General features: G+C 45.2%; 1 protein-coding gene across 1 annotated transcript; it reads right to left on the bottom strand.

The window, feature by feature from the left end:
• Window positions 1–433: 433 nt before the first annotated feature.
• On the bottom strand, window positions 434–20,535 carry CDC37 (cell division cycle 37, HSP90 cochaperone). The gene is made up of 8 exons (XM_066615768.1): window positions 20,380–20,535; window positions 15,538–15,819; window positions 14,399–14,507; window positions 8,469–8,584; window positions 7,421–7,543; window positions 6,202–6,384; window positions 4,865–4,936; window positions 434–979 (listed from the first exon to the last, which is right to left on the bottom strand). The coding sequence occupies exons 1-8, from the start codon at window positions 20,479–20,481 to the stop codon at window positions 836–838; spliced, it is 1,131 nt and encodes a 376-aa protein (XP_066471865.1). The 5' UTR covers window positions 20,482–20,535; the 3' UTR covers window positions 434–835.
• Window positions 20,536–26,903: the final 6,368 nt, after the last annotated feature.

Here is a 26,903-nt window from a genome sequence, read left to right as displayed (position 1 = left end):
GCTCTACAATGGAACCAATTACTGGTTTGGGGCGTTGGTGCTCTTACTCATTTGAAATCTTGAAGTAAACGCTGGACAGCCAACAGTTGGGGATTCTCTAGCTCTGGATTTCCTACATGGAACAGAAGGCAGACCTAGATGGTCTAAAAGGTCCCCTCCAACTCTAAGACGCTATCTAATCCAGCACTGCTGACTAATTGGCAGCAGCAATCCCAGGTTTCAAAGAAAGAGGCCTTTCCCAGTCCAGCTACCCAGGACTCTTTCACTGGAAAGCCTGATGACTGAATTCAGAACTAAAGCAAACACACTATGTCTGGGTTACAGACCTCTCCCCACAGCTCCTTTCAGTCAATCACAAAATGAAACGAAACAGAGAGTTGATGGGTACAATCCACCTTACAACTAGGGGATCAAACCATCGACTCCATTGCAGTCTCGGCTATTCCAATCTTTTTATTTGCTCAACAACCACAGCTGGTTACCAAACAAAAAGATATAACAGCACATTTGTAACTATAACAGCAACTGGCATTACCACAGCAAAACAAAGAAGGCAGAACTGCTATGCCAAGCCCCCTTGATTCTGTGCTGTGCTCCGTGACCTCCCCTAAACTGTAACAACAGGTTTTCCAAAAAGCTTCCTGAACATTGCAGGGCTTGGGGGGAGGGGGCATTTTGATGCAAGAAGCAACAGAGCCCATTAGAAAGCAGCTCATACAACTCATGAAGTGTCTAATTGTGTAAAGCACATCATCGCTGAACAGTTTGGTGTGAAAGAAAGAAAATAACAGAAGCTGAGGGTGATAATCTGCTTTACAAATGTCTGGCGAGACATTCAAGGGTTTCCTTTGTCTTCCTCACATATATCCTTCTTTAATTCCTCATAAATGCCTTCGGTCTTCTCTGCTCCTTCTGCTCCTCGGGCATTTGGCACCCACAGGCCAGAATCAATGCATCGCTGCATGTGGTATTTTGCTTCCTGAAATGAAACACACACACACAAAATCTTGCTTAGGCACCATTTGCATGCTGTACTTTAGAAGTCCAAAGTGGGCCATAGAAATTAATTACAGTTATCTAAACAATGAACTAGCCTAAGACAGGGCCATCCAAACCCTGGCCCAGAGCGGACCTTACAGCTCTGTCGCGTTGTGGCATGTAGTCCTCCTTGATCAGGGGACAAGGACGTTCTAGGCAGTCATGTCTGCCCAGACTTCCTGTCACACAGCTTTCTAGGACACTGGGCAGCAGATACAACTGCCCAAAGCGTCCCTGCCCCTCAATCAAGGAGGACAACATGCAGCAACCTGGCAGAACAGTAAGATATGGTCCGAATGGGGATCACATTTCTGTTGTGCAGCAGAGGTGAGTTTGGGCACCTTTGGCCTAAGAAAAGAATCTTGGAACATGCTACAGTTTTGTTCTTTAAAGAGTGCTGTAGGGTGAGCAGGATGATACTGGGAGAAAGGTACTCGCCTATAGTACATCACTTCGCCTTATCTCCGGGTCAATCAGAGGGCAAAGCCTTTCAACTCGGAAAAGTTTCGTTTCTCAAGGGCAGACAGGCGCCAAGTTTCTCAAGCAGCAGGCAGGCACAGCTCCTCAGAAGCAATTTGTTAACCTTTTATTCTCCTTTCTTCTGCTGCAGCCTGGTTGTGCTTGGCAAATGCTTGCAAAGCAGGTCTGTTTTTTGAAACACCAGGATGGGAATCCTCCTTTCCATTTGAAGCAGGCTACAATTCAATCCACCCTTACTTAAGAAGGGTGGAAAGCATGGAAAGCAGTGGGTCTACTTCTGAGTAAAATGGGTTGCAAATATATGCAGCTGCATCTCTCTGCTGTGAATTGAATTGCACACTCCCAGTTATGTGTTATTAGTTGTATGTAGAGCTTCTGGCTTAACACACCAGACACCTTAAAGGTGGATTTGATTCATGGTTCTCCTGCAGTGGTTCCCAACCTTTTTCACTTGCCTATCCCTTGACAGCCCATTTCCATAAATTGTACCCTTCATATTAGCAAAATGTTTGTAATTAATAATGTCATCTCCTCATCTCCTCTATATGAAAGCCCAGACTTCATGTATTTATCAGTGTTTTCTCTTTTCATCTGTTTGAAGAACAGAAGACTCTGCCTTTCTACTGTTTTGCACCAGAAGTGTGCTGAGAAATTCTGGGTGATTGATCACTTTCCATATTATGTTTCAGCTTTTTTACTGTGCTGGTTTTCAATCACTGGTTCATACATGAATTGATGACCAAAAACTAGCTACTGGTGGGGCTTTCACAGTCAACTAGCTACCTCCCTTCCTGCCTTGCTGGTCCTTGCAAGGCATTCGTGTCTTGCAAGGCATTCTGGAGCATGACCTGCCTTTTTCTGCCATTATTCCATTCTTTTTCAAGTACCCCTAAAGGTCCTGTTGAGTGTCCCTGGGTGTACATGAATACCAGGTTGGGAAAAACTGTTTTACTGGTATGTAGTTTACAGTACACTTACTCTGATAGTGTTTACAAAAAGGTGGTGAAGACCAGAATTTAAAAAGAATAAAAATGTCTCTTATGATCTTTTACTATGTTTTTAATGAATTAGAGGCTACAGTTCTTAGGTAACAATTAGTGATGGGTTATTTTTCAGGATCTGGTCTCGAGTAAAATCAGACAAAATTATAGTCAGACACCCCCCTAAGTTTAACTCCCAACTTATCCGAGGGTCATAGAAAATTCCATGATTGTTGGCTCAAAACCTGCCCTCAACTTATCTGTGGGATCGACTTAAAGGCGAGTGCGGTGATGGGGAAAAAAATGAAGGCTGTAACTGCCTGGTCTGGTAAACCAATCTAACTCATACTGCTTGGCTGTGCTATATGTTGCAGAAAACTGCAAAACAAAAAACAAAAAAAAAACAAAAAAAAACTGCTGTTGTATCATAAGTTTCAAAACAGGTCAGTAAAACCTGGAAGTAACATTTAAACAAACTTTACACATCGTGTAAAGCACATCGTGGAAAAGAAACAAACATGTTCATTGAGGAATGGAGTTTATTTGCAATGTTCTGGTTTTTTAGCTGGTTTTTTTAACACTACTAAAGAAATTAAAAAATTTGTGTGTGCCATGGTCATAATGGAACACTACTGGAAAGGGGCCTTATGATTCACTTCTGCACTTTAAAATTTACCATTATGCCACTGGATTGATACTTTACAGCAAGAGTTGGCAACCTTTTGGGAAAGGGGTTAGATGTTCAGTGATGACATCATCACTGAAGTTCCAGGTTGCTGAGCTCCTGGAGGTATATCATGAGGGGCCCACAGAGCAAAGGCCTTTGCTGCCCAAGGGCCTTGCTTTGTCTCTCCATCTCACCTATAACCCACACCCAGCATACAGGGAATGTGTCACCCCCAATGTCTCAGCTTGGCATGGCCATGGCGATCCACTTCTTCAGCAAGAACATCTTGTCAGTGCTAGCCACTTTAAAGCCAGCGGAGCCCATGTGAGAAGTAGAAATGCCCGGCTCATCTCTGTCCACCGCACTGGCCATGGTTGGTGGAGGATGAGAAAGGTCAGTGACACAGGGACTCCATGAGCCTGGGCAGGTGGCTCCACCATTCCCCATCTAGCATATGGAAAATTGGGTGGTGGGCTTTGCCTTCCAAACCAAGCTTTGCACAGGCCAGATGACTGGGGGGGGGGGGAAGAGACATGAATCCAGCCCCCAGCCCATAGGTTGCTAACCTTTACTTTAGGGAGTAATGTAATATTTATGCATGGGTGCATGTGCTCTGTTTTACTTCCATAATAAATCATACTGTTCAGTTGGATTATGAACTGGATGCCATTTCCTCTATCAGGGGTGCCCAAGCCCTGGCCTGGGGCCACTTGTGGCCCTTGAGGACTCCCAATCTGGCCCGCTGGGAGCCCTCAGTCTCCAATGAGCTCTGGCCTTCCAGAGACTTGCTGGACCCCACAGTGGCCCGACACAACTGCTCTCAGTGTGACAGTCAACTGTTTGACCTCTCGTGTGAGCTGTGGGACGAGAGCTCCCTCCACTGCTTGTTGCTTCATGTCTGTGATGCAGCAGTGGCAGCAAAGGAAAGGCCGGCCTTGCTTTGTGCAAGGCCTTTTCTAGGCCATGAGCTATTGCAAGACCTTCATTCATTCATACAAGCTCCATCTTCAATATATTCATTTATGTAAATTTATTCAAATTTGAAATGTAAATTAACTCTCTCTTTTCCTGCCCCCGACACAGTGTCAGAGAGATGATGTGACCCTCCTGCCAAAAAGTATGGACACCTCTGCTCTAGACATTCTTTGTCAACTTGAAAAGTTGAACAGAAATGCTGACTCTGCATGTACAGAATCAACAGACCAGGCAACCAAAGTCAGCTACTTTTTTTTTTTTTTTTTTTTTTTAAGAAACAGGCTGCTGTGAAAGCATGAGAACTTTTTAAACAGGCGTGTAACTGACAACACAATTTTGTGCTGTGTGAATAAACTCGAGCTATTTGGTCCATGCATGGGGCACCAATTAAAATTCCCAGGGGACCATGTGAGAAGATGCATGTGTACAGTATCATCAATGAATGTGCCAACATTACCTAGCTATGCACTTTTTAAGAGTTCTTTGACATTATATATTTGCGCCACAGTTTTTGCCACAGTCTTGTATACGTTCTCTTTTTATTCTTTTTTTTCTCTATGCAAAACGTTAATTTAAAAAAAAATTAAAAAATTATTTAGCAAAGAGAAAAATTCTTGGAAAACATACAAGAACAGAGGATGCAATTTACTGGAGTTCTCTGAACACACAGTTCCCTGATACAAGAGAGGGCCCCAAACTTTAAACCAGCACCAAGGATACTCACAGTAGGATCCATTTTGCTAATAGCATCTTGTAGCATCTGCACATCTTTCACATCAAAACATTTCTGGAGCTCCTGGGAGAAAGAAGGTGACACCATTAGTGAAGGGGATAATCTGCATTCCACTAGTTTGTCATTCAACAGCAAGTCCAGGTCTGGTACTCCAGCTCCATTTGGGGCCACTGTTAGGAGACAGTGACTGCAGAACAGGTGATTGCACAATCACCTCCTCTCTTCCAGTTCACTGCATGATGAGCACCCAATCAGATGGTTTAAGAAAGTCCCCTCCAAGTGGACACTCTGGGTGTGAGTATGCAGGGGTGGGGAAGAGCCTTTTGCTAACATTTACCCTGAATTGCAGGGACAACAGGTTAACCATGGAGATTGAGCCATGGCAGATGTGTAAAACAGAAGATCTCAGGTTCAGTCTTTGGCATTTCCAGTTAAAAGAATCTCAGATAGCGGGCAGGGAAAAAACCTCTGCACAAGAACTCAAGGGCCACTGGCAGTCAGAGTAAATAGTGCTGGGCTAAATCAGGGCTTCCCTCAAACACATACCCCCCCCCCCCCACAACTACCAGAGACAGCAGCTTAGCACAGGAGTGGTACTTGTCCATTGTTGAGAACTTGTTCTGCATCCTTTGTCCCCAAACCACATCTCTTTCGAAGTGCAAAACAGATGCATGGTCATATTGTGCCCACTAATGTACCCTCCGCCCAGCTACCTCCACTTCCACAGGGTTTAGCCATATGGGGCAGTGCCATATGGTCACAATGGCAATGGGGCCAAGTCAACAATGGTTGAAAATAGCTGGGCCTAAATAGCCCAACAGTCCAACTCTGTGAAAGGCAACTTTATAAATTCAGTTTCTCAATCTGCAGAGCCTGAGCTCCCTCCCTCAGAGTACAGGATTTGCCTAAAGATGTTGATACCTAAAGATGTAAGCCTCATGTTCTATTGGAACTTCTCTGCCCCTACATACACCCTGCAGGGTAACAACCATGAAACAGCCGCTAGTGAAATGTGGAACTGTGGAATCAGAAAGAGTAAGAAAGAGCCAGATATTTATATATTCTGCAGTAACAGAACAGGAAGAAAACAATGTAATGGAAACTGGAATAAGAGTCATAAGCCCTCAGAATAAAGATAGATTAGAAAGCCAAGATGCTGCCCAGCAGTTTTCTCAATGTACTTGAAAGTTCTGGGACCTGAATTTGCTTGTTTTCTTTTTGAATTCTGTCCAATAGACTGTAAGCCTGCAGGCAGGGCCTGTGTTATTTTTTTAATGTTACAGAACTTTGAAAATGTTAGGTGCTTTACAACCAGCAAGCTAACTTACAGTCGGGAGTGTTTCATAGACTTCCACAGGGTCTAGACCACCTGGCCCCAGCCGTTTCTGGCGCTCTTCTTCTTCATACTCTTTCAAGGCTCTTTCAACGCGCACCTTTGCCCGGCCTCGCACCCGCTCCTTGAAGGATTCCAACTCATAATTAAAGCCCTCCATATATTGTTGATCAGCAGTCTGGATGAAATTTGGGAAGCAGATACAGAGTGAACACAAAGTGTTTGAACAAATAATTTTAACAAAGGCTGCTGCTGTCCCCAAACTACCCACCTCATACACTGGTGAAACTGGCCATAAACTGTCCACCAAAGTTTAAATGCTTCACACTGGTTGTCAACTGTACTTGAACTAGAAGACTGGAGAAAGGGGCTATCCTTAACTTCAGACCACTTAAAAATGAAAGCTAGAACACGAGGAGTGGTGGAGAGAGGAAAAATGTCTGCATGGTCCATTTACAGTCACAACCAGCACTGCACCTAGGCAGCAGTCACAGAACATAGGAGTGCTTTGACTTATTCACATACAATGCACAACAGCAAGCATTGAGAGTGTCTACAAGTTAGGGAGGTGTCTTTTGGAGGCCTTCTGAGGGTTGGGAAGGCCATGACTGGCTTTCCCGAGCCTCAGAAGGCAAGAGAAGTCCTGTTGGAGGCCTTAGAAAGGCACTTCTGCTTTTTGTGGAACCGGAAGTGCCTTTCTAAGGCCTTTGGGGGGTGTCAAAAAACATTTCTCCCAGGTGTCATTGAGTAGTTAATCCATTGCCCGCTCAGTCACCTTGCTCTAAAATGGGAGGGTGGACATTGGATGGAAATGGTCCAGGACCGTTGAGTCTAGGAAGAGTTTATTCAGGAGAGGCTGGCCCACGATCACCTTTAAGGCTTCCGGTAATACTCCTTCCTTGAGAGTTGAACTTACTATCCTCTCCACCAGTTCAACCAATCCCCCCTCCCCACCCTTGGGCAGATCATAACCACTACACTGGGCAAGGATCAAGAGGACAAACAGCAGGTCTCATTTACTGTACTACTTATTCTAAGATTATTATATCGTTACACTGATCACTCTACTAATTAGTAGTGTTCACTAATATGTCATTTTGAATGCACTGTTGTGTGTTGTCAGCTGCTCTGGACACCAAGTTTGGTAGAAGAACAAAATATAAATTAAAATCTCTTCTCATGTCATTGTTTCTGACCTGGGCAACAGGGCTCACCTTGATTTTAGAAAAAAATTGCCTGAAGCAAGCTCTAGGGTCAACCTTCAGGCTCTTGGCCAGCTCCAAGATGAACTGCATCACTATGGTCTGATGGGCCACCTGTTCCATCAGGGCATGTTTCTGAGAAAGACAACAGGAAAGCAGTTGCACTTCTAAAGACACACATAAAGTACATTTCAGCAACATATTTAGCTGAGCCTGGTTCAGGAGCACGGGTGTCCAAGCCTCCACCTCTCCCTCCCCAGCTGCATGCTTCTGAGGTTACAGGCACAGGATACCAGCTGGCCCAGAGCCAAGACAAACAAGCCTACTGCACTCTGCCTTCCTGGCCACCCTGTTCCCAGGGCTGTATCCTGCGTCAGTGCTGCCTTTTGACAAATTCATAAAGCGGTGTCCAATGTCAGCATCTCCTACTGGGCACGTAGCGGGCTGCAAGACAGCACTGGCTGACTCAGCAAGATCAGACTGCTACAATACCAGACACAAAATGACAGCTGAAATAACTCCACTGGTGGGGGAGCATTAATCCTCTAAGCAAGACCTGATAACTTGTCCATACAGAAGAACTATGTTAGCTGTTTATCAGGTATGCTGTGTCTATCAGTTTATGCTGTGCACAAACTGACTATTGCCAGTTCAAGACAATGCTTGCAAAGAAAACGTACTGCTAAAAATTGCTAACGTCTATCACAGGTTCAAAACGTCCACACTTATTACTTGGGCACCGAACCATGAGATAGGCTTTGAAATAAAAGATCTAAAATATTGGGGAAGGGTTTAAGAGTTGTTGTTTTTTTCATGATAATCAGGTTTTTTAAGCCCACTATCCTCATGTGTTCTAATGCAGCAAGGAGTTAAAGTAGTAGTCCAACAATTATATAAACGCTATTTGGGACCAGATAAGAGACCTCTGCACAAGAGGTGTCTGAGAGTCACTGTCATTCACACAGTTCAAGAAGCCATCTCACTGCTTTAGCATGCTAGACTGCTGGCTTGCAGGCTTCTCCACAGCAGCTTCTGGAGAAGCTACATTAGCCTCACTCACCTCTTCTACTTCCAGATCAATGCACCAGATGACTAAATAATTGGCTGTCTCTTCACACACAAGATGTGGGTTATCAGACAGATACTTCTGGCTGTCATCCCAGCGCCGCAGCATTCCTTTGAAATAAGAGGGAAGCAGCATCAAATCAGATTGTTCCTACGGGCGCTGAAGGGGTCAGGTTTTCTTCATCAGACTTTTGGATCAAGACCTGACACTTTAATGACGGTGCTAGAAAGTACTACTGGTATTTTGTAGTTGTAAAACATGCAATACAATAAAAGCCCAATCCTATGCATGTCTACTCAGAAGTATGTTCCATTACAGTCAATGGGGTTTGCTCCCAGGTAAGTATGGACAGAACTGCAGCCTACGTTTATTTGAGAAGGATAAATAAATCACCTGGGGGTTATGAGGGAGGGGAGAGTTGACAGCATGTTGGCTTGAAAACACCCCTAAGGATAAATATGAAGAGGCTCAGTCCACACAGCAACAGGAGTATTAAAACAATGAAGCAAAGGGTCAGCTGACACTAGTGCAGAGCAAGCCTCTCAACTTACCTGATCTGTGTTAGAACCCGGATAAGGGCTTCTGATGTATAAAGAGGGCTTTATAGAATGTGAACATTCTGCAGGTGCTCATATAAGGCCTGTAGGCTGAAAGCCTACTCATGCAAAGATTACAACTCATGTAAAGATTAAGCAAGGTATGAAAAAAGAAAATACTCCCCCATAAAAAGGAATTTCAGGTACACCTGAAAATTAGCAATAAGATTTCTTTAGATTTCTTATTGCAAAGAGGTGAAAGGATTACCAAAGGAGAATAGGGAGATTGCAGAGAAGCTAAACAAATTTTTTGCATTAGCCTCCATGGCAGATGATGCTGGATAGCTATCCATGCCCCAGACACTTATATCAGGGAAAGCATATGAAGAAAAATAAATCAAATAGGAGTGGCCAGTGATCAAGTTCCAAGGCTAAGTGAAAAATTAAAAATCAATCACCAGAGCAAAAAGACACATACAAATCATTCAAATGTTAAATTGCTGATCTTCTCTAACAAAAATATGTATTATTAATAGAAACCAGCCTCCTTACCAGAAAATTTAGCTAAACTAACAACAATTTTTACTTCATAGGAGAAACTGGTAGAAAGCAGAATCAGTATCGATTCTGCATAACAGAGGCCCGACAACAAAATGCCAAAAAGCAAGCGTGTCAAATATATTGATGGGACCACAGTAGACCTGGATTCCCAAAAGCTTTTGAAAAAGTCCCTCTCCAAAGCCTCCTGAGAAAACTTAGCATGATAAGAGGATGGCTATGTTCATGTTAGAACTAAAGCCTGAGTTTAACACAATGCCTGTTTATATAAAGATACTGTTTTTATTGTCAAGTCCTTTCCTTAAAATCCCTGCCATGTAATTTGTACTTTTCACTACTTCCCACCTGAGTTGGTATTTTTCATTGCAATATATTTTATTGACCTCAATATCTCTTTCTCGGCTTCACTGCTGGTTCAGACTTCTTCAGGATATAATGGACCACCTTATTCATGGGCTCGACATTTGCAGATCTGAATATCTGTGGATGCCGGGACTGTAGCTGAAGGGCCTCAGAGAACCTCCTGGATGCGACCAAAAGATATTTCTGGTTTGGGTCAGTGACCTCTGGTAGCATCTGGAGGTGTTCTACCTGGTGAGTAATAACCCACAGTTTGGGAAACACCAAATAGCACTGGTCCTCACAGTGATTAGTGATTTTTCGGGGGGGGGGGGGACACCTCTTGGCTCTCTCTTGTGAGAACTGCCTGATTTTATTCAATCCCTAGGGAAAGTACATATGGTTAAATAGGTAGCTAGATAAAGGTACATAGGTTGCAACCTCCTCATTGGTGGGTCATGAAACTAACAGGTTGAGTGCTGACAAGAAAAAAATGTATTGATCCCTGTGGAAAGTGAAACTGAGCCACCCAAGTGTGTTTACTCACAAGTAGGCAAACATGCCTCAGGTCCTATCAAAGGCCAGGCGAAGGGGAATGCAATGCCACCAAATGGTCCTGATCCAATGAACGTGGTTCAGAGACCAGAATAAGATCACCATTTCATAATGAGGCTTCTATACCACATTTAAGCCACTGTTCTAGGTGATAAGCAGTGGCTGTTTAACACAAACCAAGATGTTTGAATCACAGCTCCACAGCACAGCCAGGGAAAAGTGGAATCACATGAGCTCAGTGAGTCACATGCACAAACCACTGATGTAAGCACCTGGCCCACTGTCTCCTTGGCTACAGCAAGAGCTATCAGAACTAAATGAAAAAAGCATTAGGAGTTCTAAGTATAATATTTTGCCACTGTAAAATTTCATTATATGCAAAAGCTAATAGGCACCTTATCTCCTGCATGCAAAAGCACGCTAGGGTGAGAAACACTTTGTCCTAGTAAGAAGCAAGCAAGTAAGAAACACTCTGTCCTAGTAAGCCTCTAAACCAGGGTGGCCAACTTTTCAACTTTAGGGCTCCTGGACCTTTAACAATGGTGTAGAGAAGGGAATTTCAACAGATGCAGCTTGTCAACTGTGATGACAAGCTTCATCTGCTGAAATTTTCTTTTCTACACAATTGCTAAAGATCCAGGAGTCCTAAAGTTGAAAGGTCAGCCACCCCTCCTCTAAACAATGGGCACTGAGGCAAGGGGAGCTCCACTCCTCTCACCTCTGGAAAGTCCTCTGAGCCCAACAGTAAAAATCACTACTTTCAGTTTCTTCATGAAACCGCAAGTGACATTTTTAATGCCTTATAAGGTATTAGAAATGTCACTTCTGGTTTCATGGAGAAACTGGAAGTGCCGCAGGCACTCGCCTATAAGTCGACCCCACAGATAAGTCGAGGGCAGGTCTTGAGCAAACAATCATGGAATTTTCTATGACCCTCGGATAAATTGGAGGTTAAACTTAGGGGGGTGTCTGACTATAGTTTTGTCTGATTTTACCCCAGGCCAGATCCTGAAAAATAAACTACCACTAATTGTTACCTAAGAACTGTAGCCTCTAATTTATTAAAAACATAGTAAAAGATCATAAAATACATTTTTATACTTTTTAAATTCTGATCTTCACCACCCTTTTGTAAACACAATCAGAGTAAGTGCACTGTAAACTACATACCAGTAAATCAGTGGTTCCCAACCTGGTATTCATGTACTCCCAGGGACACTCAACAAGACCTTTAGGGATACTTGAAAAAGAATGGAATAATGGTAGAAAAAGGCAGATCATGCTCCAGAATACCTTGCAAGGACCAGCAAGGCAGGAAGGGAGGTAGCTAGTTGGCTTTGAAAGCCCCACCAACAGCTAGTTTTTGGTCATCAATTCATGTATGAACCAGTGATTGAAAACCAGCACAGTAAAAAAGCTGAAACATAATATGGAAAGTGATCAATCACCCAGAATTTCTCAGCAAACTTCTGGTGCAAAACAGTGGAAAGGCAGAGTCTTCTGTTCCTCAAACAGATAAAAAGAGAGAACACTGTGATTAATACATGAAGTCTGGGTTTTCATAGAGAGGAGATGAGGGCTTGTATTATTACAAACATTTTGCTAATATGAAGGGTACAATTTATGGAAATGGGCTGTCAAGGGATAGGCAAGTGAAAAAGGTTGGGAACCACTGCAGGAGAACCATGAATCAAATCCACCTTTAAGGTGTCTGGTGTGTTAAGCCAGAAGCTCTACATACAACATACAACCCATAACACATAACTGAGAGTGTGCAATTCAATTCACAGCAGAGAAATGCAGCTGCATATATTTGCAACCCTTTTTACTCAGAAGTAGACCCACTGCTTTCCATGGGTGTTATTCTTAAGTAATGCTGCATTGAATTGTAGCTTCAAATGGAAAGGGGATCCCATCCTGGTGTTGAAAAAAAAAAAAAGACCTCTGCCAAATGCAAAGCCTTTGCAAAAGGGAATCAGGTTGCAGCAGCAATAGGGAACGGAGGGGAATAAAAGGTTAACTTTGGCTGGAAAGTCCCAGGAAAGTAACTATAGCAACCAACCAGCTGCCTGCCTAAGCTTATTGGAGAAACTAAACTGTTCAGAGTTTAAAGACTCTGCCCTCTGATTGACCTGGAGATAAGGCGAAGTGCTTATTCATGGAGCTTGATTACTTGGCAAAAATTTCTATACCTGAGTAGCTACAGTAGCTTTTTTAAAAAATAAAACTGTCAGGCTCAGTCTCAGCCTGGCAGAGGACACGGATGGATGTCCATGGCCTCTGCAAGGCTCAGAGGACCCTCTGGAGGCGAGGGGAGTGGAGCTCCCCTTGCCTCCGAAGGGGGGCATGTGCAGGGTGGCCTGCAGATCCGATCCACTGATAAGTGAATCCTCAGATAAAGGGGCCCCTTGTATATTAAAAAACTCATCTTCATACAGGCAAGCTACAGACAGGCACAAGCTTAAAGCACATGCATATAAATTAACTCACAGCCACTGCTAAATCACACAAACAATTGTGATCACCAATAAGCATAAGGTTTGCAGGACGACTTTCAAAGACATCCAGTAATAATCTGCTTTTATGAAATTATTTTGATGAACTTGCAAACAATTAAACTCATTGATGTATGCTCAGGGCCTCTGAGAGGAATTTTATCAGGGGGTACAAAGTTTCTTTTAGGCCCCTTTGCAAAGGGGGAGGGATGAAACAGAGTGGGGGAAGGTGGTGACAGGTGGGCAGAATGGGGGCAGGGAGGGGTGAAAGGGTGGGGGGAGGGTAGATATAGCTGGAAAAGTCTCTGGAGCCCAGGTCTACTAACCCATGTGGCATCAGTAGGGTCCCCAGCATCCCCAGTTGTTGTAGTGTTCCCAGCAACCCGTGCGGGGAACAAGTCTGAGTAGATAGGAAAACGTAAGATTTTAGGAAATTTCTGGGCCCCCTCCTTTGGCTCCTGGGCCCCCCTTTTGACCCTGGGCCCGGGTGCAAATTACCCCCTTTACCCCCATCTTCTAGGCCCTGTGTATGCTGCTCCAGACCCATATTAAACTTGTTGTCATTTAGTATAAATGTCTTCATGTGGTAGCCTGTATGATTTCTTGTAAATAACTTCCTGAAAGGTAGGGGCATCTTCATTAGAGCAGCAGCAGAGCAAGTGAATCTCTGAGCAATAACTTCATTGAAACAGGATTATTATTGGGTGCTCATTCAACTCCTCTAATAAACATTTTGGGCTTTCATGTTCTGAACTTTAGGCAATCACAAGTGTTTATGCAATAAAGCACAAGTTGTGAGTTCTTCTACATGATTTGTCTGTTTATAGCAGTTCTGTGTGAAAACGCTTTATACAAATATTGTATTACAGGTGTGAACCGCATAACAACAGGCCACATATATGACGGTGGTCAAAGCACAACAAAGAGGCTCTTAATGAGGCAATCAGGTCTCCCATAGCCTGCAGCAGAGTGTCTGTTTACAAAACAAAGAGGCTCTTAATGCAAAGAGGCAATTCATCTCCAGTAGCCTATGCAGTCAGCCAGTGTCTCACAGGGAGTGTCTGTTTACACAACAAAGGTTGGAAGCATTAGTTTGGTTGGAATGTTCGCTTAACAACCTAATTGCATAACAATGGGAATCAGGAAAGGTATCCCTATCGTTAAGTGGCACACACCTGTATTGTGTCATTACACATATACATATTTTATTATTGTGTCACAGTTCTGCGCTTTCTCTTGTTGCTTTCTCAAGCATTCTCTCTTGATTCACAACTGTTGCTTATGCTTGGCCTTGGTCACAGAAATAGGAGCTGTGTAATTCAAAACAGACTATGATTAGTGTATAATTTTCACTTGAAAGACTCTCCAGAGTAAGAAAAAGTTCCCAATGGAAGTGGAAAGCAGATTCTTATAAACTACGTAATATCAGTGTCTGACTTACCAAAATGTTTGATTTGCTTTTCATACTTCTCCACAAACGTTTTGTGTTTCTTCTCCTTCTGCTCCTCTGACTCCTCATCCTGCTGCTCCGTTTTGACATTGAACACACTCTGCAAGAGGAAAGAAAGTTGGTTAGTACCACTGTGATCACACTGAAGCATAATTTGGCTAATGCAGAGCTGGCAGAATATTTCCAAGCTGAATAGGAAATGTCAAAAAGTAAATGTAAGAAAAATTTAGTCAGGATCCAGTGTTTACAGTCAGTGGATCGACTTTAAATGCAGATGCTTCAGTTGGACAATGCAAGCAAGGCTACTGGTCTCACGGCTAGGATCTAAACAGCTATCAAGGAAACGGGCTTGGCTTTTTGACAAGCTGACTCCCCAAGTCATATCACAAAGGCCAAATCCTAACCAACTTTCCAGCACAGGCATAGCTGTGCCAATGGAACATGTGCTGCATCCTGCAGTTGGGTGGAAGTCATGGAGGCCTCCTCAAAGTAAGGGAATACTTGTTTCCTTACCACAGCGCTGCACTGTCCTTATGTCTATGCTGGAAAGTGGATTAGGATTGCGCCCAAAATGTTTTTGAAACAGTCTCCAGTTTCAAACCCTTATGCAACATAGCATGGGGTCAGAACAGCTTGGGCTACTTGAGAAATAGCATGAAAGCCCCTGTGGTTTCATGGAGCTAGTAACATGGTTCTTTGGATTCTGACAGCCCAATCCTATGCATGTCTACTCAGAAGTAAGTCTCATTAGAGTTAATAAGGCTTACTTCCAGGAAAGTGTGGATAGGATTGGGCTGTGATCCTTTTTATTTATAAAATGTTTAGATGGTCTCTGTGAAACAAGGCTATGAACATTTTGGTTGATTTCAACAACATTTTGCATCTGTTTTGGAATCTACTGTAATATGCATCAAATTGGGAAAGTGTGGCAGGCTGAAAAAGAAAAAAATTGACTAATGCAAAAGGTCAAATCCACATTCTCTATTATCAGAAACAATTGGAGGATTAATATAATTTTGTTAACCTTTCAGGTTAGTCTGAGCCTACTCAGTTGCAAATGATTACTTATCATCAAGGCAGGGATGCAAAAGAGAAACAGATCCAACTCAAGGCAGAGTGCCTTAACCTACCTTGCTGAACCCATCTTTGCTGAGAGTGTCAACATTCCAAGGCAAGTTCTTTTCCTTCTTCCTCGCCTCCTCAGCTTTCTTCTCCCAGGTTTTCTCTTCTTTCTTGAGTTGCTGCACTTCAGCCTGCAGTCTTTCTAACTCGGTTTTACTATTCTCTGTGTTGGCCAATTCAAGTTCTTTCATCTTCTTCTGGCACTCAGCTAGCTTCCGCTTGCACTCTCTGCACCCTTTGTCCACCTCCTCTTTCTCCTTCTGGAACTGCTCCATCCTCTCAACTCGGGCCTAGAAACATCCATTGAGGATATTATTAAGAGCCAAACCTGCTGTATGAAGACACAGTCACATCATAAACAACAGAGGAAGACTAATTCACTGCTAGTTGACAATCAGAGGTCTTGTTTCTCGCTATCAATTGCAACCTGTGCTCCACAAACTGCCAATGGCAAGAAATCTTTTCCTCAGTTCTTCACAAATTACAGAAACCATAGGGAGACAGAATTAATCTGCCTGGTTACAGAGATCCATCTCTGATCCATGGAGAGCGTTTCACCTTTTACTCTGGTTTTATCTTCCAAAGTTTCTCAGGGCCCAATCCTATCCAGCTTTCCAGTACTGATGCAATTGTGCCAAAAGGGCATGCACCAAATCCTGTGGTGGAGCTGCCCATCATAGAGGCCACCTCAAGGTAAAGCAGGGCTTCTCAAACTAGGGCATCGCGCCACCCAACCTGAGGGCCCTGGCCTCTGTCGCCTTAAGGGGCAGGGTCAGAGGGAGGCAGCAATGCGATCCCAGGATTGCGTCGCTAAGCGCCCTGCAAGGGCTGGCATGTACTTACCAGTCCCTGCTGCAGCCTCCTGGGGGTGCAGAGAGCCCTGTGCGACCCTCCGCAGGGCTCCCCAACCTTCACAAAGTGAAAGCGGAGCAATCGTGCTTCACTTCTGGTTTTGTGGAGGCGGGGCATAATTATTCCACTTTCACTTTCTAGAGGCTGGGGAGCCCCGCAGATGGTTGTGCAGGGCTCCCCACACCTCCAGGAGGCTGCAGCAGGGACTGGTGAGTGCATGCCAGCCCATGCAGCCCCCTTAGCGACGCGATCCTTGGTATTGCGTTGCTGCCTTCCCCCCATTCCCACTGCCTTCCTCAGTTCCACGCAATAACTTACTGCGGTCCTCAAACTCCCCAAGGGACTGGGCCCTCAGTTATTTTACTGCTTTTTGTATTTTGCACTAATTGCTTTTTAAATGTATGTGAGCTATTTAGAAACTACCTAAAAGGTGGTACATACAATACATTAATTTGTCCTACTTATTTATTAAATAAGTATGTTTCAGCTGCATAATCTATAACAGTCAACAGAACTAAGGCACACTGGCAAAGGTTGCATTTACTGCAGTACTTTTATCACCAACTTACTGCTTGCCTGGGAAGAGTGTAATACTTAAAAGTTCTTTAGATTCCCTAGCAGCCCACAAGAGAATCTCAAGGCCATTGCTGTTGAATTCATTCAAACAAGCAATGTTATGCACACATTAACTATTCATTTTAACTATTCAGACAGAAACAGTGGGCATGAATGTCCTTGATACTGTCATTTGGTACAGTATCTGTAAGGAAATCATTTAGAATATGCTGTTTTCAACAACAGGAGTTTTTACTGATAATTTACAGTAAATAGTTAAATTTACTATTCAGTGAATAGTAAACAGTGAATTTACACAAGTAAATAGTTGAAAAGACGGTTCCCAATCCCAGAGGGCTCACAACATTTTTTTTAAGGTTGACAAACAAAACTGACAATCAAAATGTAAGCATGGCAGCAGTATAACATAACTGTTAAAGAAGAAGGGATATCATCAATTACTAGCCATTTTCAGGTCAAGTTTTGCTTTGCCATGTCTCACTCATCCTTCCAAATCACTGCCTCAGACATTAAACTCAGACCTGCAAAGCCTTAGATGGCCTGTGTCCTGCTCCTGTGTCTAGTATACAGCCTTTAATCCCTCTATGGTAAAATTCCAAACCTAATATAAGAAGGTCAGAAGCGATTATCAACTCTTCCAATCTAAAGGCTATGAATAGTCTAAAATAGGATCTGCTTGTTTTCGGCATGTTATTTTCTTTAAAACTGGGACTCCTTGAAGTTCTAACTTGCTCGGTTTACTCTTCAGACACTGGCAATTTGATATAGTCAAGGCTGGATGATAAAGAGTTTGAACTGCCGAGAATATCAGGACTGATTCTTGTGCATTTAATTCATATAATTTTTTACACCTCTAATTGAAGGCATGCATCTCTTCCATCTCAAAAATGGTATCTCTACTATATATTTCAGAATACGCAAAAATACAGACCTCAGCAGGTTAATGGACAGATACTACCCATGGTAGAAGAACACAGTTTTATGTTTCTTACTTGGTTAGAAACCAGTCATGCTACTGAAGGAAAGAAGCCAAGGATTTTAGGGGAGGTTTCTTACAAGAGGCTAGTTCCCTGTGAGGCTTGGAAACATATTTACTATACTAAACAATTTGAGAAGCCACTTAAGTTCCTGTTTGCGTATTTCTAGTACCACACACACAAAATGTCAAGAGATAGTGAATACACTACATTGTCTTCATCTGCACACTTTTGGATCAGTGGTTCCCAAACTTCTTAGCACCAGGACCCACTTTTTAAAAAATGATATTCTATTGGGACCTTACCAGATATTTGGGATATTTACCAGACCTTAATGAGCAGCTATAGTATCTGATTTTTGAATAGCCACAGGGCTTGAGGCAAATAATTATCTGATCTTTCCATCACCCTTTGGCAACCCATCAAAAATCAGGTCCAGACCCACAGTTGGAGAACAACTGTTTTAGATTGTGCACAGGTGAACTGCTTGTGAAGGACGCTATCATTCTTTACTGTCATTTACTTCTGTAAATGCCTTTCCACACAATACTACCTCTGAACAAGACCACTTAACACTGTTCACAAAGGTGCTCCTGAACAAACAAGCTAAGAGTTCCAAACTGCATAAAACAAAAGGCATACTAACAGTGATTACTTCCCAACCATGAAATATGCTTTGGTACTACATATACAGTATATTACACATACAGTATACAAACACATACAGAATACCATCTGGTGCAGGGGTCTCCAAACCCCGGCCCACGGGCCAGATGCAGCCCCTGATAAGTCTTCATCTGGCGCGACACAAGCCTCTCCATCTGGCCCATGGCAGCCCCATAATCTTCCAGTGGCAAAGGGAGCTCTGCTTCCCTTTGCCTCCAGAGGATGTTCTGAGGGCCGGGGGTGGCTGCACAAACCCTTCCCAACCCTCAGAATGTGTTCTGCGGCCTTCAGGAGGCCTTAGAAGGTTTTTCCAAAAAAGCGGAAGTGAGGTTTTAAAGCTTTAAAAGGCCTTCACAGGGTCAAGGAGGGCTTTCCCAGCCCTCCAAAGATCTTTTAAGGTTTTATGGCATCACTTCCAGTTTTTCCAAAAAAACTGGAAATGACCTTCTAAGGTTGCAAATGGGCCTCAATTGTGTCCTGGGGCCAGAGGAGATGGATGGTGGCATCATGCTTGGATGGAGGAGCTGAGGATGCCTCTCCTCTTACCTTTACTGTTGTGGGGGAGTGAAGGAACTTTTGTGTGTGTGTGTTTAAGTAATAGTGAGGGAGAATGCTGAGTGGGGAGCATTAACCTTGGGAGTTGGGACAGGAGGAAGAGGGGATGGCTGGCAAGGAGGCTCCCAGACTGCTGGGCTTTGGAGCTTCAGGAAGAGAAAAAGTCTGCAGCAGCCACCTACAATCAATTTACTTTGCCTTCTTCAGCATGGGAGAGGACAAGTGAAGGAACTGTAGATGGAAGAAGAATGTGGAGTGGGGAGCTTTAAGGCTGCAATCCTATCCACATTTTCCTGGGAGTAAGTTCCACTATACAATGGGACTTACTTCTGAGCATACATACACAGGTTGCACTCTAAGCTCAGCAGGAGGTGGGCAGCTGGCAAGGAGCGCACTGGCTTCCAGACTGCTGGGCTCTGAGCTTCGGGAAGGGAGAAAAACCTTTGCTGTAGCCATGTGCAGTTGCCTCCTTTATCATGTGTGTGGGGGCAGGTGGAATAGGTTAAGCAACATGGAGAGTGTGGGGGGGGGAGTGCTGCATAGGGAACTTTAAGGCTGGAAGGAGGAGGGAGCAGCTAGAGAGGAGGCCTGCTGCCTCCTGGCTTGTTGGGCTTTGAGCCCTGAACAAGGGGAAAAACCTGCTAGAGCAGCTGCACTCAATTGCTTGCTTTTGCCTTGATCAGGGGGGAAACAAGTGAAGGAACTGGGGAGCTTGAAGGCTGTGTAATCCTGTGCACGCTTTCCTGGGAGTAAGCACAATGGGACTTACTTCGGAGGAGACACGCACAGGATTGTGCTCTAAGCTGGGGAGGAGGATGCAGGCATGTAAATTATTTATTTGTTTGTTTCCTGGTCCTTGACACTGGGGCAGATGCGCAGCGCGGCCCTCGTGCTCAAAAGTTTGCAGACCCCCATGTGGGGGGGCAGGTGAGGCAGAGCCTCCCCGCTGGAGTCCTTCGCAAGGCCCCGCCGCCGTACGAGACGCCCAAACACCCACAACCTACTCGCACCGCGTGGGTGCCTCGAGCGGCGGCGGGGCCTTGCGAAGGACCCCAGGGGGGAGGCTCCGCCTCACCCACCCGCCCCCCTCCACGGCTGAAGCGCCTTGCGAAGGCCTCTGGCGGGAGGCTCGGCCTCCCCTGCCGTGCGGGCCGCCTCCCGAAGGCCGCCCCGCCCAGGCCTCTCCCGCCCAGCGCCCGCCCAGCGCCGCAGCCCCCGACGCACCTGGTGCCGCCACCGGAAGAGGCTGGGCGTGTCGATGTTGGGGTGAGTCTCGTCCTCATCGTCGGACACCTCGATGTGGTCCCAGACGCTGTAGTCCACCATGGCGACCCTCTCCGCCCGCCTACCGAGAATCCCCGGCTCGCCGCCGCTTCCGCCTCCGCGTCGCTTCCGGACCCGCCTCCCCTGCTCCGTCACTGCCGCCGAGAGAGAGACGGAGGCGCCGGGGCTGTGCTCAGCTCCGCGGCCAGACGCGCAGGCCTCGCCTCTGAGTGGGCGGAGAGCGCTGGTGGCACCAGACGAGCCTTTCCTGTGCTTGGCTGGCCGAAGGGGGCTCTTGAGTATTGGTGTATATCTCTCTCTCTCTCTCTCTCTCTCTCACACACACACACACACACACCCCCCCTCCCTCTTCAGAGACACACTTCCATCAGACACACACACACTCCCTCCCTCCAGAGCGACACACTTACATCAGACACACACACACACTCCCTCCGGAGCAACACACTTACATCAGACACACACTTACATCAGACACACGCACACACTCAGATGCATGCACACACATTTTCACTCACACACTCAGATGCATGCACACACATTTTCACTCACACACAGATGCATGCACACACATTTACACACACACCTACTTTCAGACATTCACACGCTCAAGACACACTCGCATACATACACACACTCAAGACACACTCACACTTACACACATATGCACACACTCAGACACACACTCCCTCCCTCCCAAGCGACACACTTACATCAGACTCAGACACACACACACCAGACACACTCAGACTCACACACACACACTGCCTCCCTCCCTCCCTCCAGAGCGACACTTACATCAGACACACTCACATTTACATCAGACACACGCACACACTCAGACACACACATTTACACGTACACACAGATGCACACACATTTACACACTTACACACACACTCACACACCTGCATTGACACACACACATTCACACTTACACTCAAGATACACACTCACATACACTTGCACACATATACACACACTCAAGACACACTCACACACACATATACACACTTGCACTCAGACACACATGCACACACTTACACTTAGAAAGAAAAGACAAAGCCGCTCACAGTGCAAATCTCTGGCATGCCTGCTCAGAAGTGTTCAGAAGTTGCCCCATCCTGCCCAACTTTCAGCACATGCCACAGGATGTGGTGACAGCATCTGGCCTGGATGCCTTTAAAAGGGAATTGGACAAGTTTCTGGAGGAAAAATCCATTATGGGTTACAAGCCATGATGTGTATGTGCAACCTCCTGATTTTAGAAATGGGCTATGTCAGAAGGCCAGATGCAAGGGAGGGCACCAGGATGAGGTCTCTTGTTATCTGGTGTGCTCCCTGGGGCATTTGGTGGGCTGCTGTGAGATACAGGAAGCTGGACTAGATGGGCCTATGGCCTGATCCAGTGGGGCTGTTCTGATGTTCTTATGTTCACCGATACAGCCACAATACAGCCCTAAGATAATAAAACAAACATTCCCTGACCTTGAGGAGGCCTCTGTGACAGCCTTGCCACCACAGGATGCAGCACATGCCTCATTGGCATGCCTGCGGCTGCACTGCCAAAGTTTCATTTTTAATTACCGGGGGGGGGGGGGAGAGATGAAGGAATGAATTCCAGTGGTGCAGTGGCCCTAAAACAGTTATCTTTAGCCTCTTGGTGCATAAAATAGACTAGCAATCTGAAAAAATCCAGGGAACAAGTTTTCATCTCTCTTTCCTCAGTAAAAAATTCAGATCAATTAGTGGGATGCCCATGTTTGGGGCCACTTTTCCCCCCTCATTTTCCCATTCCTCTCATGTCCTCTGCTACTCATAATTAAGATGCTGGACAAGAAATAGGTCTGTCTGGAATAGAAAGCATCTCTTTTCTGTCTCTGCTGATGGCAGGACCTGGCCTTTTGACAAAACATTTATCTTTTATTTAATAAATGGCTAAGTGCAAGGACAAGGCAGTAACAGAATGATTGAAGATCATAGGTGAGGTAACTATTCTAGGTGAGGCGTGTTCTAGCTTCTGACAATTTAATACAGAAAGCACTTCTGATGCTGGCTTTAGAAGAAACAGAAAGCAAAATAGAATTCTGTGACTGAAGAAGGTATTCTTTTCCTCTACCTCCAAAAAGCAAATATTTGAAAATCCAAGATATTCCTCATCTTAAAGTTCTGCTACTTGACTGATATTTATCAGTTAACTCTGCACAGTTTTGTTTTAATCTTTTCCCAAGGCAAGTCACACAATACAAATAAAGATCAGTAACATTGCAGTGAAATCAATGTGGATCCATAAAACAGGACACAGTAAATACCAACAAGGAGCTAGAATTGTCCGAAGTGGCAGTTATTACATACAGTCCCCTAGGGCCCAATCCCTTACCTTGAGGAGGCCTCCATGACTGCTCCCCACAACCACAGGATGCAGCACATATTCCATTGGCATGGCTGCATCAGCACTGGAAAGTTGAATGGAATTGGGCCCCTAATCTTCAGCAAGTGGTTTGGGACCCACCATAAAACTAGAGTGGGACAGAGTGCTGGGAACTGGCTATTATAGATGTTACAGTGAATGTCTGGCATTTGGTAACTATTGACACCTCCAGAAAATGTTCTCAAAGATACACCAGTGAATGCTGACAGTCACTTACATGGGATTATCCACATTCACTTGTGTGTGCACTCAGTGTGGAGATGCACATATATATTCTGTAGATTTCACAGCATTCAGTTGTGGTTGTCACATTTCAGCATGCACCAACACCAGCCCTAACATGAAGCAGGGTGAAGTGAGGTACTCCAGGTGGCAGACTGAGGCCTCAGGTGTAGTATAGCAGCGAACTCAGCACCTTTCCCATGAATGGCAGGCAGAGGAAAGAAGGAAAAATGACACCACGCTGCTTTTCCTACTCCCCTTTCTATAAGGAAGGAAGGAATATGGAGTGATGTTAATAGGAGAAGAAGGGAGAAGGCACTGTTTGAAGCAAACAAGTTATCATGGGCTCCACAGCCAGACAGATATCTGTCGAAAAATGAAAGTAAAATACTAAACACATTTTAAGTGCATTTGACATTGGCTGTCAAATGTTAGAGGCTACTGGATGTTAAATACTGGTGCCACAGTCTGATAAAGAATTAAGCATGCCAGCATGGATTTGTCAAAAAGAAATCTTGCCAGACAAATCTCACCTTTTTTGATTGGATTAGTAGCTTCCAGAACAGAGGGAACATAAGAACATCAGAACAGCCCCACTGGATCAGGCCATAGGCCCATCTAGTCCAGCTTCCTGTATCTCACAGCAGCCCACCAAATGCCCCAGGGAGCACACCAGATAACAAGAGACCTCATCCTGGTGCCCTCCCTTGCATCTGGCCTTCTGACATAGCCCATTTCTAAAATCAGGAGGTTGTGCATACACATCATGGCTTGTACCCCATAATGGATTTTTCCTCCAGAAACTTGTCCAATCCCCTTTTAAAGGCGTCCAGGCCAGACGCCAGCACCACATCCTGTGGCAAGGAGTTCCACAGACCAACCACACGCTGAGTAAAGAAATATTTCTTTTGTCTGTCCTAACCCGCCCAACACTCAATTTTAGTGGATGTCCCCTGGTTCTGGTATTATGTGAGAGTGTAAAGAGCATCTCCCTATCCACTCTGTCCATCCCCTGCATAATTTTGTATGTCTCAATCATGTCCCCCCTCAGGCATCTTTTCTAGGCTGAAGAGGCCCAAACGCCGTAGCCTTTCCTCATAAGGAAGGTGCCCCAGCCCCATAATCATCTTAGTTGCTCTCTTTTGCACCTTTTCCATTTCCACTATGTCTTTTTTGAGATGCGGTGACCAGAACTGGACACAATACTCCAGGTGTGGCCTTACCATAGATTTGTACAATGGCATTATAATACTAGCCGTTTTGTTCTCAATACCCTTCCTAATGATCCCAAGCATAGAATTGGCCTTCTTCACTGCCGCCGCACATTGGGTCGACACTTTCATCGACCTGTCCACCACCACCTCAAGATCTCTCTCCTGATCTGTCACAGACAGCTCAGAACCCATCAGCCTATATGTGAAGTTTTGATTTTTTGCCCCAATGTGCATGACTTTACACTTACTGACATTGAAGCGCATCTGCCATTTTGCTGCCCATTCTGCCAGTCTGGAGAGATCCTTCTGGAGCTCCTCACAATCACTTCTGGTCTTCACCATTCGGAAAAGTTTGGTGTCGTCTGCAAACTTAGCCACTTCACTGCTCAATCCTGTCTCCAGATCATTTATGAAGAGGTTGAAAAGCACCAGTCCCAGGACAGATCCTTGGGGCACACCGCTTTTCACCTCTCTCCACTGTGAAAATTGCCCATTGACACCCACTCTCTGCTTCCTGGCCTCCAACCAGTTCTCAATCCACGAGAGGACCTGTCCTCTAATTCCCTGACTGTGGAGTTTTTTTCAGTTGCCTTTGGTGAGGGACCATGTCAAACGCCTTCTGAAAGTTCAGATATATCATGTCCATGGGTTCTCCCACATCCACATGCCTGTTGACCTTTTCAAAGAATTCTATAAGGTTCGTGAGGCAAGACTTACCCTTACAGAAGCCATGCTGACTCTCCCTCAGCAAGACCTGTTCGTCTATGTGTTTTGAGATCCTATCTTTGATGAGGCATTCCACCATCTTACCCGGTATGGATGTTAGGCTGACCGGACTATAGTTTCCCGGGTCCCCCCTCTTTCCCTTTTTAAAAATAGGCGTGACATTTGCTATTCTCCAATCCTCTGGCACTGTGGCTGTTTTGAGGGACAAGTTGCATATTTTAGTCAAGAGATCTGCAACTTCATTCTTCAATTCCTTAATAACCCTTGGGTGGATGCCATCAGGGCCCGGTGACTTATTGATCTTTAATTTATCAATGAGGTCTGAAACATCTTCTCTTTTAACCTCTGTCTGACTTAACTCCTCGGTCAGGAGGGGCCGTTCGGGCAGCGGTATCTGCCCCAGGTCTTCTGCCGTGAAGACAGATGCAAAGAACTCATTTAATTTCTCTGCCATCTCTAAGTCTCCTTTTATCTCCCCTTTCCCTCCCTCACCATCCAGAGGGCCAACCGCTTCTCTGGCGGGTTTCCTGCTTCTAACATATTTGAAGAAGCTTTTATTATTCCGCTTAATGTTGCTGGCCATGCGTTCCTCATAGTCTCACTTGGCCTCCCGTATCACCTTCTTACATTTCTTTTGCCACAGTTTATGTTCCTTTTTATTCTCCTCATTAGGGCAAGACTTCCATTTACGGAAGGAAGCTTCCTTGCCCTTCACAGCCTCTCTAACTTGGCTCGTTAGCCATGCAGTGGATGCAATTTATCTCAGTATGGACGCAATCTAAACTGCACCCTGGGCCAGCGCAAGTCCCTTGCACCAACCCAGGAGGGTAACAAATGTGCTGTAAGGCACATTTGCGGCTCCTCAAGAGTCAGCTGGGCTAGCACAGGGATGTGCACTGGCCCACAGAGGCTGAATCCAGCCTCTGCGTTGACTTGAAAGGAGAGGCTTATGTCGGCCAAGCTTGGCCAACACAAGGATCTGGGAAGGGCAGGGAGGAGATGTTCCGGGGTGGGCGGAGAACAATCCTGGGGGTGGGCGGATGGGGAGTGGGAGGTGGGGCTGGGACCCAGCAGATATGCCAGATCCTAGCCACTGATCTCGAGCGGAACGGAGTGACTGCAAGGCACTCCACTCTCCTCAGATTTATGGCATCTCCTAAGATGGCGCAAGTGACCCATTGCAGCCGTGGTGGCTTATCCAGGGGTAAGGGGAAGAGTTTCCCCTTACCTCTGGCTGAGCCACTTTGGGCCCCTATCTTGCGCTGGATACAGCGCAGGCATCCTAGCCTGCCTGTTCCAGCGCAAGATAGGATTGCACTGCACAGCATTTGACAAGGTTTCCCACGATATCTTAATCAGAAGGTAAAATATGGGCTAGATCAGTGTTTTTCAATCTTTGTCCCCCAATGTACCACTTTGTCTGGTCTATCTTAAGTACCACGAATACAGGTGGTAGTCCTGCCCCTTCTGAGCCCATCACGTGGAAGCTAAAGGGGAAGGCAGAAAGTTTTGTGTTCTGACCAGCCCTGCAGTGTTGCTTGTGAGCAGGAGCCTGCCTGAAACAGAAGCTAATTCTCCAGTTAAAATCGGCTCAGGCAGTGGAGATGGAGTTTCGTGAGGAGGATCAGCTTCATGTACCATTGGACAGCGGCTCAGGTACCACTGATGGTACGCATACCACAGGTTGAGAAATGCGGGGCTAGATGATACCGTTGTTAGGTGGATTTGCAACTGGTTAGATGCCCATACACAAAGGGTGCTCATCAGTGGCTTTGTGTCAACCTGAATAATGGTTTAGAATGGAGTGTCCCAGGGCTCTGATTTGGGCCTGGTTCTCTTTAACATCTTCACCATTTTTCTGAAGGGATACA

Source organism: Tiliqua scincoides, chromosome 2 (genome assembly GCF_035046505.1).
Source record: "Tiliqua scincoides isolate rTilSci1 chromosome 2, rTilSci1.hap2, whole genome shotgun sequence".
Taxonomy (NCBI): Eukaryota; Metazoa; Chordata; class Lepidosauria; order Squamata; family Scincidae; genus Tiliqua; species Tiliqua scincoides.
The sequence above is the reverse complement of the archived record's forward strand: the minus strand, read 5'-3'. Positions and strand labels throughout refer to the sequence as shown.